This window comes from Diachasmimorpha longicaudata, chromosome 6 (assembly GCF_034640455.1).
Source record: "Diachasmimorpha longicaudata isolate KC_UGA_2023 chromosome 6, iyDiaLong2, whole genome shotgun sequence".
Taxonomy (NCBI): domain Eukaryota; kingdom Metazoa; phylum Arthropoda; class Insecta; order Hymenoptera; family Braconidae; genus Diachasmimorpha; species Diachasmimorpha longicaudata.
In genome coordinates, this window is record NC_087230.1 from 929,986 (window position 1) to 944,695 (window position 14,710).

General features: G+C 47.7%; 2 protein-coding genes across 2 annotated transcripts; one reads left to right on the forward strand and one right to left on the reverse strand.

The window, feature by feature from the left end:
- The first annotated feature begins 1,081 nt into the window (after window positions 1-1,081).
- On the forward strand, window positions 1,082-5,825 carry LOC135163935 (uncharacterized). Its single transcript, XM_064123841.1, has 3 exons — window positions 1,082-1,175; window positions 1,241-2,082; window positions 2,154-5,825. Exons 1-3 carry the CDS (start codon window positions 1,082-1,084, stop codon window positions 5,823-5,825), a joined length of 4,608 nt encoding a protein of 1,535 aa, XP_063979911.1.
- Window positions 5,826-8,766: 2,941 nt separating this feature from the next.
- LOC135163937 (uncharacterized) lies at window positions 8,767-14,659 on the reverse strand. Its single transcript, XM_064123843.1, has 10 exons — window positions 14,411-14,659; window positions 14,036-14,099; window positions 13,852-13,950; window positions 13,505-13,655; window positions 13,355-13,463; window positions 13,209-13,263; window positions 12,975-13,162; window positions 11,700-12,908; window positions 9,085-11,597; window positions 8,767-8,890 (listed from the first exon to the last, which is right to left on the reverse strand). The coding sequence occupies exons 1-10, from the start codon at window positions 14,657-14,659 to the stop codon at window positions 8,767-8,769; spliced, it is 4,761 nt and encodes a 1,586-aa protein (XP_063979913.1).
- Between the last annotated feature and the right edge of the window lie 51 nt (window positions 14,660-14,710).

The window sequence follows — 14,710 nt, forward strand, 5'->3', positions numbered from 1 at the left end:
GTACATAATATTGGGGATTTAAAAAAAAGTGGTAATCAAAATTATTATTATTATTATTAAATTAATGCAAACGGAATATATTTTTTAAAGACCGTTGGTTACAATGCAAACTACCTTTACCAGACAAGTTCTGAAAAGGCTTACTTAAATTTCTACGATTACAATTGCGTTTTTGAATAATTTTGTTGAACATTTTCATAACAATGCGATCGTTACGTTGTGTGCCTGAAGTAAATAGTTTATGAAAGGACTGTGTATAAAATTAAGGCTGATCCAGGGCACTGGGTCGATCGGACACCATCGGAATAATTCGGGAGTGGGCTCGGGTGCCATGAGGGGTTACTCTGACCACATACCTCACTTCGTGTTCATCCATCAACTAAATCACATCAAATATCGTGATCTCATCAGGTTTTTGTATCGTGGCTTTTATCGGATTGATTCATCTTTTCTTATATCAATTTTGGTTCATTATCATCGAATATTGTATAATTATCATCATCATCATTATCGGAAAGTTATCACGTGTAAATAGTGTATATTTGGGTTAAATTATATTGGATCGCCTTACGGCATAATCAACGTGTTTTTTGTCACCATCCCGAGTTGGAAAATCATCTCTCCACTTCCGCTTCCAATCCACCCTACCCGGTTAAACTCATCAAATCCCTAACAAAATGGTCCTTCGAGCCGGATCTGGAAGTGTTTAAGTGAAGTGGCGATTAATTTAAACATTAACATTGGAACTCGGAGACGTGGTGACGTCATCGATCGGGAGTGAGGGAAAGCGATCGCAACAGAGGAATGTTGTTTTGATTTCGACGTGCGCTCGAGTTTCGAACAACTGGACAGTTTTCATCTTGTAAACACGAATATCACAGTAAGTCGAAAAATATTATCAGGGGTTCTCATCAACAGAAGGTCAAATTGGGTTTCTCATCGGCGTGGTTTCATATCTGTGGAAAGCGGTTCTCATCAACCGGGTTTTCCCTCATCACAAGGCGGTTAGGATCATTGGAAAGTAAACAACAGGGCTCCTCATCAACGAATTTAGTTAATTCAAAAATAAATCAGGATTATCATGTCTGACGCGGAGCATAGTCAGAGTGAGGATGATCAGGACAGCAATCGAGGAAAACCAGGGAGATCACGGAGCATCCGGATCGAGAGGTTAAGTATCATTTTTATTACATTATTTTGGCAAATGATACGCCCCTCATCTGGTTGTCTCCATCCCTAGGTTCATCATCAACATCACCATCACCGAGTTCAACGGAGACAGAGAGAATTTACGACTCTCTCAACTCTTCAGAGATCTCACAGGGGAGTGAATCAACATCAAAGGCATCGGGATCAATTGAGAGCTCAATTGGTCATCTTCAAATATCAGCAACATCATTGGCGAAATCAGAAACATCGGGGTCGTCCTCTGACATCAAGGTTCATCATCAACATCATCATCACCAAGTTCAACGGAGACAGAGAGAATTTACGACTCTCTCAACTCTTCAGAGATCTCACAGGGGAGTGAATCAACATCAAAGGCATTGGGATCAGTTGAGAGTTCAATTGGTCATCTTCAAATATCAGCAACATCATTGGCGAAATCAGAAACATCGGGGTCGTCCTCTGACATCCCTAGGTTCATCATCAACATCATCATCACCGAGTTCAACGAAGACAGAGAGAATTTACGACTCTCTCAACTCTTCAGAGATCTCACAGGGGAGTGAATCAACATCAAAGGCATCGGGATCAATTGAGAGCTCAATTGGTCATCTTCAAGTATCAGCAACATCATTGGCGAAATCAGAGATATCGGGGTCGTCCTCTGACATCAAGGTCACACATCAATCATCATCGAATTCAGCGAGTCAACGGGTTGTGCTGTTGGCAACAGCTAAAGCAATTGCATCAACATCAACAGGTTCTCATCATATGGTCAGGCTTCTGATTGATCAGGGATCAGAGGTCACATTCATCACTGATCAAATGGTACAACTTCTTCGTCTTCGTCGATCATCATCACATCTCAGGGTCTTTGGAATAGGAGGCTTGGAGTCAGGGTTGACTCGTGGAGCAGTAAAGGTCAAACTTCAATCTCGGTTCAACGATCAAAATCAGATCGAAATCATGCCCACATTCTGGTCAAGCTCACATCAACATTACCATCAATTCACTGTGCAAAGGAAGAGGCAAATCATCTTCAACATCTTCAATTGGCGGATAACAACTATCTTAAACCTGGTCCTATCGACATTATCATCGGGGCTGATCATTATGGTCAAATCATTGGGCATGAGGTTATCAAATCTCCGGATAATCAACTTGTTGCGCAACAAACCATCTTTGGCTGGATAGTTTCTGGGACGGTCTGCTGTACAGACTGCAAGCCGAAGTCTTCTCTAACTGCAGTACGAGAGTCTCCGACTGAGCAGCTGTTGGATCTTCTTAAGAAATTCTGGGTCCAGGAGGAACTTTCATCATCTAAGGAAATTCTTCTCAATCAAGACGATCAGGAGTGTGAATTACACTTCAGGAACACACATTCAAGAGACAGTGAGGGACGGTACGTAGTACGCCTCCCACTCAAAACATCACTATCAGCATTGGGAGAGTCTAGGAGACATGCTCTACAATTGTTAAACCGAACGGCGAAGAAACTGGAATCAAATCAAGAGTATGGGAAACTCTACAAGGACTTCATCAGGGAATATGAGGATCTGGGACACATGAGACGTGTCTCAGAGGAATCAGAACCATCAGTGAGCTACTATCTGCCTCATCACGGTGTCTTAAGGGAAGACAGCATCACCACAAAACTCAGGGTCGTCTTCAACGGTTCCAGCAAGACAACATCAGGAGTGTCACTCAATGACATACTTCATGCAGGAGGAAAACTGCAAACGGAAGGCTCAGACGTTCTCATCTGGTTGAGAACTTTTCGGTTAATCGTCGGAACGGACATCGTGAAGATGTTCCGTCAAATCAAGGTTCATCAAGAAGACTGGGATCTTCAACGAATCCTATGGAAGGATGAGGAGGGGAAAATCATCACATATCAATTGACAACGGTGACGTATGGCCAAACGTGTGCACCATGGTTGGCTCTACGAGTTCTTCAACAACTCGTGGAGGACGAGGGACATCAATATCCACTGGCGGCTGTCTCTCTATCCAAAGGGAGATATGTCGACGATATCTATGGGGGAGCTGATTCTGAGGAACAGCTCAAGGAACTCATCAATCAACTCATCAATATTTGCATGGCGGGCGGCATGCCACTGCAAAAATGGATCTCGAATCATCAAGGAATCCTACAGGATCTTCAATTATCAACAAAATCAACATCGGCGGTAGAATTCGAGGACAAAACGGTCAAAGTATTGGAACTGTGCTGGAACCCTCATTCAGACAGCTTCATCTATAAATCAAGGAAGCCATCAACGGAAAAAATCAACAAAAGGACAATCCTCTCAGAGATCGCCCAGATTTACGATCCTCTGGGACTCATCGGACCGGTCATCATCAGGGCTAAAATCTTCATCCAAGAGCTGTGGCTTCTCAAAATTGGTTGGGATGATCCACTGCCCTTGAGTCACATCAAACGTTGGAAAGAATTCAGGGAGGAATTCTCAAATCTGGATCAAATATCAATCCCACGGTGGCTTCAAACATCATCGACTTCAAGCAACATCCAACTTCATGGGTTTGCTGACGCATCGAATCAGGCAATGGGTGCCGCAGTATACATCAGAGTGGACAATCATCAATCTGAGCCATCAGTCATCTTGGTGAGTGCAAAAACCAAGGTCGCACCACTTAAGAAAATGACAATTCCTCGCTTGGAATTGACAGCTGCTGTCATCTTAACCAATCTGGTAATCTACATCAGGAAGATGCTGGAGAAAGAGAATCTACAACTCTTTCTTTGGTCTGACTCCACGGTGGCGCTCACATGGATCAATGGACACCCATCAAGGTGGAAGGATTTTGTTCAGAATCGAGTGATCAAAATCCAGAACTCATTACCAGCAGCTGAATGGAAACATATCAGGGGAGTCGAGAACCCAGCAGACTGTGCATCACGGGGATTATCACCAGATCAACTTGTAAATCACCAGCTGTGGTGGAATGGTCCATCATGGCTGAAATCATCAATGGAAAACTGGCCATCATCATCATCAACATCAATCGAATCTACGGCAGAAGCAGCACTGGAGGAAAGGCCAGTGTCTGCACATCCGGTGGCACTGAATCTGGAGAGACCTCAAGATTTCTTGGAGAGGTACTTTACACTCGACAGGTTGCGCAGGATCTCGGCGAGAGTCCTGAGAGTCATCAACAACATGAGAGGGGAGCCAGTCCCAAGAGAATTAGATCTCTTGCCAGAAGAACTGGAGGAGACCAGAATCTTTTGGATCAACTATACACAACAGGAGAGTTTTGGACAAGTCATCAATCGCCTCATCAATGGACAAGACATCGCAAATAATCATCCAATGGCACGGTTGATTCCTTATCTGGATGAGAATCAGACCATTCGCCTAGGCGGGCGGCTGAAACGATCAAATCTTCAGCCAGAAGCCAGGAACCCATCAATTCTACCAAGGCAATCAAGGCTTACATCACTGGTCATCGAGGAGGCTCATCGGAAAACTCTTCATGGAGGAGTACAGGCGACGTTGGCACACATCAGACACAAATATTGGATCATCGGGGGTCGTCATCCTGTAAAATCGCATATTCGCAAGTGCGTCATCTGCGCACGACATCGAGCCATCAGGGGACAGCAGCTTATGGGACAGCTGCCTCCAAGAAGAATCACATCAGCACGGCCATTCAATCACGCAGGGGTGGACTACGCAGGTCCTATCAAAATCAGCAGATGGAGAGGATCAGGAGCTCGACAATATCATGGGTACATTGCAGTTTTTGTGTGTCTTGCCACATCAGCAATTCACCTTGAACTACTCACAGATTTAACATCACAGGCATTCATCGAGACCTACAAACGATTTACTGGAAGGAGAGGTATCTGTGCTACACTTAGCAGTGATAATGCTAAAACATTCATGGGAGCAAACAATGAGCTGGGCAAGCTTTTAGACGAATCAAGGAAGGAAATTCATCACATCATCAACGAACTGGCATCAAACGGCACAAAATGGATCTTCATCCCACCGCAATCACCCCACATGGGTGGGAAATGGGAAGCTGCGGTGAAATCTGTGAAATTTCATCTAAAACGGCTCACAGGGAATTTGGTACTCACGTACGAAGAACTCAATACACTCATCATCCAAATCGAGGCGCAACTTAACTCGAGGCCTCTCTGCGCTCTATCAGACGATCCTGATGACTGCAGAGCCCTCACACCTGGACACTTCATCATTGGGGAACCCATCAACGCAGTTCCAGAGCCATCACTCATCAATCACAAAATGGAAGGTCTCACAAGGTGGAAAATGATCGCAAGGATCGCTCAGCAATTCTGGGACAGGTGGTCAAGGGAGTGTATGCATCATTATCAAACCATCTACAAATGGAAAAGATCAACGGATGATATCAAGGTCGGAACACTAGTCCTCATCATTGACGAGAGGTATCCACCAACAAAGTGGCCTCTAGGACGAGTATCAAGGGTTCATCCAAGTGATGACAATCTCACAAGGGTGGTAGACATCACCACTGGGGCAGGAGGTGCAAATACCTACACCAGACACATCAACAAGGTGGTTCCGTTACCAATCAGCACCGAGGAAGAAAACCAACAAGAGGATCATTCATCATCATCCGACGATGAAGGCGGGCGGAATGTATAAAATTAAGGCTGATCCAGGGCACTGGGTCGATCGGACACCATCGGAATAATTCGGGAGTGGGCTCGGGTGCCATGAGGGGTTACTCTGACCACATACCTCACTTCGTGTTCATCCATCAACTAAATCACATCAAATATCGTGATCTGATCAGGTTTTTGTATCGTGGCTTTTATCGGATTGATTCATCTTTTCTTATATCAATTTTGGTTCATTATCATCGAATATTGTATAATTATCATCATCATCATTATCGGAAAGTTATCACGTGTAAATAGTGTATATTTGGGTTAAATTATATTGGATCGCCTTACGGCATAATCAACGTGTTTTTTGTCACCATCCCGAGTTGGAAAATCATCTCTCCACTTCCGCTTCCAATCCACCCTACCCGGTTAAACTCATCAAATCCCTAACAGACTGTAAAGACCGATCATTGAACAACCAGTGAAGCACAACAATGCAGTACTGCCCACAAACATCAGACGATATATCTTGGAGTCTCTTCTGGCTCCATTCATAAACATTGCAATTTCGCTTAAGGCGCTGAGAGATTCTTGTATCGAAGGGTGGCATTCCGAAGCTGTCGAAATAGATTCCTCGCCTATTTGAACCGATGTAAACGGCAACCCAGTGACTTCCTGCCTGATTGTGGTTGTCGGTGTTGATGATGATAGCACAGGGCCGGGGCCATGTCCAGGGGACACGGTCGGCAGGGTAAACACCTCCAATGCATGCATCTGTATGCGGTAATATCTCCAGGAGCTCAAGTGTATTCATAGAACGACGGTCATCCGGGAAATGAGCGTTGGTCTCGTTCAGCAGGTTGAATGCAACTAATGCAATCTTATGCTGCGCATCCATTAAGTAGTCTTCCATTTTCATCCGCTGTAGTCGACAATAACCTGCCTTGTGGAATCAATTTCTAGCAAATTGTCATATTCGGCGTACAACAAACAATTTACATTCTGCTCTGTTGCTCTATTGAAGCGAACTTCAATGCGAATACTTCCACTTTTCACCAGATTCCAATGGCCAGCGGAACTTGCAGATAAATCAGGGGTCAGATCGAACGCGAACAAGCAAAATCCATCGGAATAGCCCGCACGAGATATGCTATTTCCATGGTCACTGAAATGTGTTCCAGTACCAGCAAATAGTGTGTTGAATGCTTGCACATCTAGGCAGACGCCAGAGGTGAAACTTGGCTGCAGAGGTTTTGTAGGTACTTGACGTCCATCGACATTCAGACATAAAAAGTTTATCCCAAAATTTTGAAAGTTGAAGGGATTCTTCTTCCTCGAGCCGTTGAAACTGGCATTTTCAACAAATCCCAGTATGATTCTTTTAGGCAGCTGTCCCAAAATCGCATTGTCTATTGTCTCTCCCATAATCCCATTATGGAGAACAAAAGATTTGACCTCAACCCGTGTCAAAGGATATTTCGCAGTTGTCTTTGCAAGCGTTTTAGCATGAGCTATTAAAATTCCAGGGCTGAGTTTGACACGACGAACAATCAAGGAGGCTTCTACTATACGCAGCTTATAATTCAGGGCACTATCGTCCATAAGGCAAAAGTCGTCCTTTGCACGGATAAGACGAACGCGTAGCTCTACGCCATTCATCAAAAACTTATCTTGATTGAACACGTCACAATGTAAGTGTCCCAGTAGATCAAAGGCTTTTCCACCTTTAGTAAAGGCCTGCCGTACGGCTAACCCATTGTTGTTTCTCGCATCACCCGCCGCTACAGCAGTAGAATCCATTGCACCATAACTATCCGTAGCCCAAAGAGACATTCCAAGATGGGAGGACTTGGCATCTGTTCCATAGTTTAGCAATGTTTCAATGTATGCTCTATAGGCGTACAGATTATTTGGAGGCGTAACAACTTTTTGGTTGAAATATACATCCACTTGGTTAAACATTGAATGTAAAAAATTATTCACAGGTTCAACAAAGTCCTCGAGTACAGCAGAGTGATCGGGTTTCAGGATTCTTGCGCGAACTTTGATCATGGTATGTGCCAAATCAATATATTCTTCTCCATGGCCTGGTACGATGAATTCAATTGGGGCATCGTCCGACAGCGTAGATACAGGATTGTAATAAACAAATTGAGAATTTTCAATACTTGTTTGGGTAGGTGGTATGGTAAATAGGTCCAGCTCCGACTTCACACACTCTGTTGAAAAGGAGAGCTTCTGGATCGGAGGGGATCGGGTGGTGTGTGGGGGTATGAGCAATCCCAAAAAAATAAAGAGAGATGAATTACACTGCACGTGTCACCTTGATTTATTAACAAACACAATTCGTCAGTCTTAATAATATCTAATCATATGTTGAAGAGCGGTCCGTTATTATAACTAATTATAAGAAAACCCGATGAGCCGTTTCGCGGATATGACGAGTAACAATAGTTCGAGCGGTCTAGAAAGATCGATTTAGATAATTGAGCGGTACTTAATAACCACGTGTTACTAACACAATAATCCGGAAGCGAGTGAGGCTGCCCGATCGCTCGATCGGACGATTTCGAGGGGCGTCGAGGTCGGTGGTGGGGCATCCCCCTTATGCCGGATGGCTGAGAGCGGTCCAGAAAGTGGCGCCCCATCACCCAAAAAATGTGAAATAGGCCCTTAGTAACAACTGGGTTGTTATGATTTTGCCTGACGGTGAGCAGGCGTTAGTGTTAGTAATGGAATCCTGTCGGCTTCCAGGAATTCCAACATCCTCCCCAGCCGTCAGCAACTTGAGAGTAGCTGTCGATGAGCAATATGACCTAAAACAAAAATTTGGGAATCAAGAGTATTCAGAGAGCGTATGCTGGGTGGATCACCCTGTAGCTGTCCGAAGAGCTGGTCCTTGGTTTGCTGGCTAAGCTTGGAATCATCCGAGACGTTGGGGGGGTCGTAAATCCCGTCCAATCCGGGTGATTCCATCTTCACGGTGGACCTCGCTGATCGTGCCGGGTCGTAAATCCGTCAGGGTTGACGAAGTCCAGGTGAAGGCCAATGAGCTGACGAGTTGTAGCTCTGAGATGTGGTTCTAGGTCCTTGACGTTGGTACTGGCAGGAGTACGAGCTTAACGATGGGGCGCGTTAACGTCGCCTGAGCGGTCCGGAGCGTGACTACTCGCGTAAGCCCATCCTTGCCAGGGTGTAGAGCGGTCACTCGGGCGAGAGGCCACTTTGATGGAGGAAACCTCTCGTCCGTGAGTAAGACTAAGGAGCCGATGTTGATGTCGTGAGTCGGGTGGTACCACTTGGATATGGCCTGTAGACGTTGGAGATATCCTGTGCACCATCTCTTCCAGAACCCTTGGAGTTTTCGTTGGATGAGCTGCCATCGGGAGAGTCTAGAGATGTTAAGATTCTCCAGTGATGGCTCTGGAAGAGTCGTAGGAGCCTGGCCTATGAGGAAATGCCCTGGGGTCAGAGCCGAGCAGTCATCAGGATCATCGGTGAGCGGTTCAAGCGGCCGTGAGTTGAGAACTGCCTCAACTTGGGCGAGCAAGGTGGTGAGTTCCTCGAAGGTGAGCAGATCCTCCCCAATAGTGCGGGTGAGATGATATTTCACCGACTTCACTGCCGCCTCCCATTTGCCTCCGAAGTGTGGTGCGCTTGGAGGGTTAAAGGACCATTGAGTCCCATCTTGAATGAGGAGCTGGGCGAGCTGTCGAGATTCGGATGATCCTGCTAAGAATAGCCTCCTGAGCTCCCTATCAGCGCCGAGAAAGGTGGTACCGCAGTCGCTGAATAAGGTGTGAGCGATCCCGCGCCGACTGGAGAAACGTCTGTATGCCGCTAGGAATGCATCAGCTGAGTAGTCTGATACTACCTCGAGATGCACGGCTGAGGTGGTCATACAGACAAAGATAGCCAACCAGCCCTTGTATGACTTGTGGCCCCGTCCCTTCCATGACCGGAGCGATATGGGGCCGGCGTAATCAACCCCCGTGTTGAGGAAGGCGCGAGCGGGGGTGAGTGGGGCTGGTGGCAGCTGTCCCATGAGCTGTTGAGCACGTATCCCACGTTGTCGAGCGCACTTCACGCATTTAAGAATGAAGGAGCGTACTGGAGCTCGGCCTCCGAGGATGCAGTAAGCTGTCCTGAGCTGACGAAGAGTGAGCTGTGTCCCGCCGTGAAGTGTCCTTAGGTGAGCTTGGCTTATCAGCAAGCGAGCTAGTTGCGATTCCTTTGGGATGATAGCTTGATTTTTGCTCTCGGGGTCGAGCTGAGCGAACCTGAGCCGTCCACCAACACGCAGGATCCCTTGACGGTCGATAAACGGGGTGAGCTTGGTGAGCGGATGGGACCTGGTGAATTTCTCCCTGCGAGAGATGATCCGTAGTTCCTCCCTGAAATGAGCTGTCTGGGTGAGCTTGATCCAAAGGAGCCGTGCGTCTTCCAGTTCGCTGAGCGTGAGCGCATAATGGAGTGACGTATTAGGAACCCTCCTAAGCCGAGCGATGAACCTTGAGCAGATCGCGGTGATCCGAAGTAGTCGGTTGAATGAAGAGAACCTATCGATGAGATCCCAGATAGCTATTTGCTGAGCGGCGCCGTAGTAAATCTGCCCCGGTTTCTCTTCGAGGTCCACATTGAGGTCCCTTTCTAGAACGTGAGTTGGCCAAGATAAGCTGTCCTGTTGTAGCCAAGGTGGGCCTGTCCACCACAGCTTATGTGCTGCTAACTGTTGAGCGGTGAGACCTCGAGAAGCACAATCTGCTGGATTCTCCTTGCCAGGAACCAGCCTCCAGTGACTTGGCTGAGTTAGCTCTTGGATAAGAGCGACACGATTCCTCACAAATTCTTTCCATCGTGATGGGTGGGAGCTGATCCATGTGAGCGTTACGGAGGAATCCGTCCAGAGGTAGGTGGGCGCAGCTCTGAGGTTGAGCTGATCCTGAACGTAACGTATGAGCTTGGCTAGGAGCAGGGCAGCCGTAAGCTCCAGGCGTGGGATGGTCAGCCGTTTGAGCGGGGCTACTTTAGTCTTGGAGCAGACGAGCGTTATACCATTTCCAGGTAGGTGCGGAACCTTCAGGTAAATGACAGCTGCCATAGCCACCTGGGATGCGTCGGAAAATCCATGGACTTCCACGTCGAAGCCCTTGAGCAGTCCAAGCCATCGTGGCACGGTGACATCCGACAACTGGTTGAGCTCATCCCTAAACTGTCGCCATCGATGTGCTGTTGTCGGGGAAACTGGGTCGTCCCATCCCAGTTTCTCTATCCAGAGCGCCTGTAGTAGTATTTTCGCTCGTACCACCACTGGCGCGAGGAAGCCAAGTGGGTCGAAGAGCTGAGCGGTTTCCGACAGAATGATTCGTTTTGAGATGGAGTTGGTTTCAGGCCGAGCGATGGAGAACGTGAAGCTGTCCGTGCCTGGGTGCCATGAGACTCCTAAGATCTTGGTGATCGAGTCCTCGATCACCTTTTGATCGTGGGAGGTGCTGTCCAACCTGAGTGTGCTGAGCAGACCTGCACTGTTGGAGTGCCATTTTGCCAATGGAAAGCCGCCTGATTGGCAAAGCTGAGTCACGTGATGAGCGGTCTTGAGTAACTCCTCCTCCGAGTCAGCACCTCCGCAAATATCATCCACATATCGTCCTTTCGTGAGCGGTTCCACGGCGAGAGGATAGTTACTGCCCTCGTCCTCCACGAGCTGGTTCAAGACACGTATGGAAAGGAATGGAGCGGATCTAGTTCCATACGTGACGGTGGTGAGCTGATATGTGGTGACGTCCCCATTTGCATCGGCCCAAAGTATCTGTTAGAGCGGCCAATCATCCTGATGTACTCCGATTTGGCGGAACATCTTGATGATGTCCGTCATGAAGATGAGCTTATGCCGTCGAGTGAAGAGCAGTACATCAGCAATGTCTCTCTGGAGTTTGGCTCCAGTATGCATAATCTCGTTGAGCGTCTGCCCCGAGCTGGTCTTATGGGAGCCGTTGAACACGACTCTGAGCTTCGTCGTCTCGCTGCTGGTTCGGACGACACCGTGGTGAGGAAAGAAATATTCCGGAGAAGTGACAGCCTGAGCGGAGTACGAGCTATTCGGGACCCTCAACCCTCCTGAAGCCGGAGCTTCATGTGCTAAGGTCGTCCCGAGAGCTGTGCACTCCCCCAGTCGCTGTCGATGAGCTGTCTGAGTGTGCTGTCCAGAGACCCGGCGCATATGGCCAAGGGCTTCATATTCCTTGAGGAAGTCTGTATAGAGTTGATGGTATTCCTCATCACGGGAGAACTTCCTGAGCAGTTGGTGAAGGCATGCGAGCGCGGACGCTCGTGAATCCCCAAGCACTGAGGGGGGGGCCTTGAGCGGTAACCGGACAATATATCGTCCGGAGCAGTCCCTGGTGTGTGTCCGCCGAAAGTGTTCCTCGCATTGAGCTTCCTCGTCGGTGAGCTGTACCTCTGAAGTCTCAGGAACCTCTTCCTGGACCCAGAACCTGGTGAGTAAGCCATCGAGGTCCTCATTGGATACCGCAAGGTGAGCTGTGGCTGTGTGAGCTAACGCAACACTTTCAGTGGGCCCGAAGATGACCCATCCGAGTCGAGTGAGCTGAGCCGATGGTGAACCTGGGTCATGCGTGATGACCTCTGGCAGGATGAGCTGACCGTAGACGTCAGCACCAAGTAAGACGTCAATTGGTGCTGGTGCTAGGAAGCTGGGATCAGCGAGTTGTAACCCTTCAAGATGATCCCACTTGAGCTGTCCGGGTGTAAACGTCGGTAACGACGTGGTGAGCTGGCTGAGAGCATAAGCCGTGACTCTCAGCTGAAATGAAGAATGAGTGGACTGTATAGTGAGCGGTACCTTGCCTAGTGCCGGCCCAGATGCCGAGTTTCCGATTCCGGAAATGAGTAGTGAAGTCTTGGACCTAGTAAGTCCCAGACGACGCACAATCTGGTCCCCAATAAGAGATATTTCTGATCCTGGGTCGATGAGCAGACGAATGCGGTGAGCGGCCCCATCTGGACACACGAGATAAGCTAGACTCGTGGCCAGAAGTACCCCAGGACGGCAACCAGGAATTCCAGAATCGAGCTGACGAGCTGAGCACGAAACGGCAATCTGTCCGGATGACCTTCATTCCGCAGGTGTTGAAGGCCTTGGCTCAGAGGTCTTCACAGTAGTTACCCCATCCCCGTAGGTGTACGTGACCATTGGTACCCCAGACGGTCGAGCTGATGGGTATAGAGCGCGTCCGAAATCCAAAAACAAACCCAAGAAAAAACCAGTTAAAGGAAAAGAACCTCCGCAAAAAATAATAACACCTTGGACGTGATTGATGCCGGACGGATCAAAAAGAAAAAGGTTGAAAATACCTGTTGAAAGAGCGTTGCCGATGGGAAGAATTCCCAAAAAAATTACCAGAACGTGGTTTTGATGACGACGATCCGGAAAAGTACTCCAGATGAGCGGATCTCTATGAGCGAACGGCAGGAGCGGGCCCTCGATGATGGAGGGTCAGCACTGTTGAATGATAGGAGCGGGCCCTGGATGTGGTGAGACGGCACTATCAAGTGCCGGTGGCGCTCGGCGTGGTTGATGCGACACTGTCGGACGGCAGGGGCGGGCCCTCGTTGATGGTGGGGCGGCACTGCCAATGCCGCTATGCTTCCCGCGCTGAGCCGATTTTTCCCACTCACACACTCGCACAATTTCACCGATTAACAAAAAAATGTTCCTCCGATCCGGCTCGAAGGACCAAAAAATGTTGAAAAGGAGAGCTTCTGGATCGGAGGGGATCGGGTGGTGTGTGGGGGTATGAGCAATCCCAAAAAAATAAAGAGAGATGAATTACACTGCACGTGTCACCTTGATTTATTAACAAACACAATTCGTCAGTCTTAATAATATCTAATCATATGTTGAAGAGCGGTCCGTTATTATAACTAATTATAAGAAAACCCGATGAGCCGTTTGGCGGATATGACGAGTAACAATAGTTCGAGCGGTCTAGAAAGATCGATTTAGATAATTGAGCGGTACTTAATAACCACGTGTTACTAACACGATAATCCGGAAGCGAGTGAGGCTGCCCGATCGCTCGATCGGACGATTTCGAGGGGCGTCGAGGTCGGTGGTGGGGCATCCCCCTTATGCCGGATGGCTGAGAGCGGTCCAGAAAGTGGCGCCCCATCACCCAAAAAATGTGAAATAGGCCCTTAGTAACAACTGGGTTGTTATGATTTTGCCTGACGGTGAGCAGGCATTAGTGTTAGTAATGGAATCCTGTCGGCTTCCAGGAATTCCAACACACTCAGAAGAGTGCGAATGTAGAAACGACATGATAATTAGTTGAAAATATCGTACAAATCACGAGTCTTCCGCTTTGATTTATGTCTCGTTACTTTTTTCACTTTCTTGCTTTTTTTGTTTGCAACGGGTCTCTTCTTTTTATTCTTCCGAGTTTTGGATGTCTTGGCAGATCCGCGGCCAGTGAGCTTATGAGAGGCGAGGCGTTTACGCTTCCTCTTATATCCTGAACCACGCATCATGGTCCCAATTTTGTCCTGGGCCCTCCTTTTCAATTTCAATCCAGACTCGGCTAATCGGTCTTCCAGCGCCACCTTTAAAGGCTTGCCATTTGTCACTACATCCCCAACAACGTTAATACCCGCATTGAGAGCTTCTTTACCGGGCGCTCTGGCTGCGCTTCCCAGATAGGGCAGAATGCGCCGAAAAAGACCCCCAAGGAAAGCACCAATGCCATGTCCTCTTTGATAAGGACTTCCAACGAATACCCTTCCAAAATCACTATATCGATCCACTGTTCCTCTACCAGCTTGGTTTGCGTAATATGTAATGTAGGGACTCATTTTTTAGTCAATCAATCCTCTTGAAATGAAGTGTCACGTTCAAAGGACCAT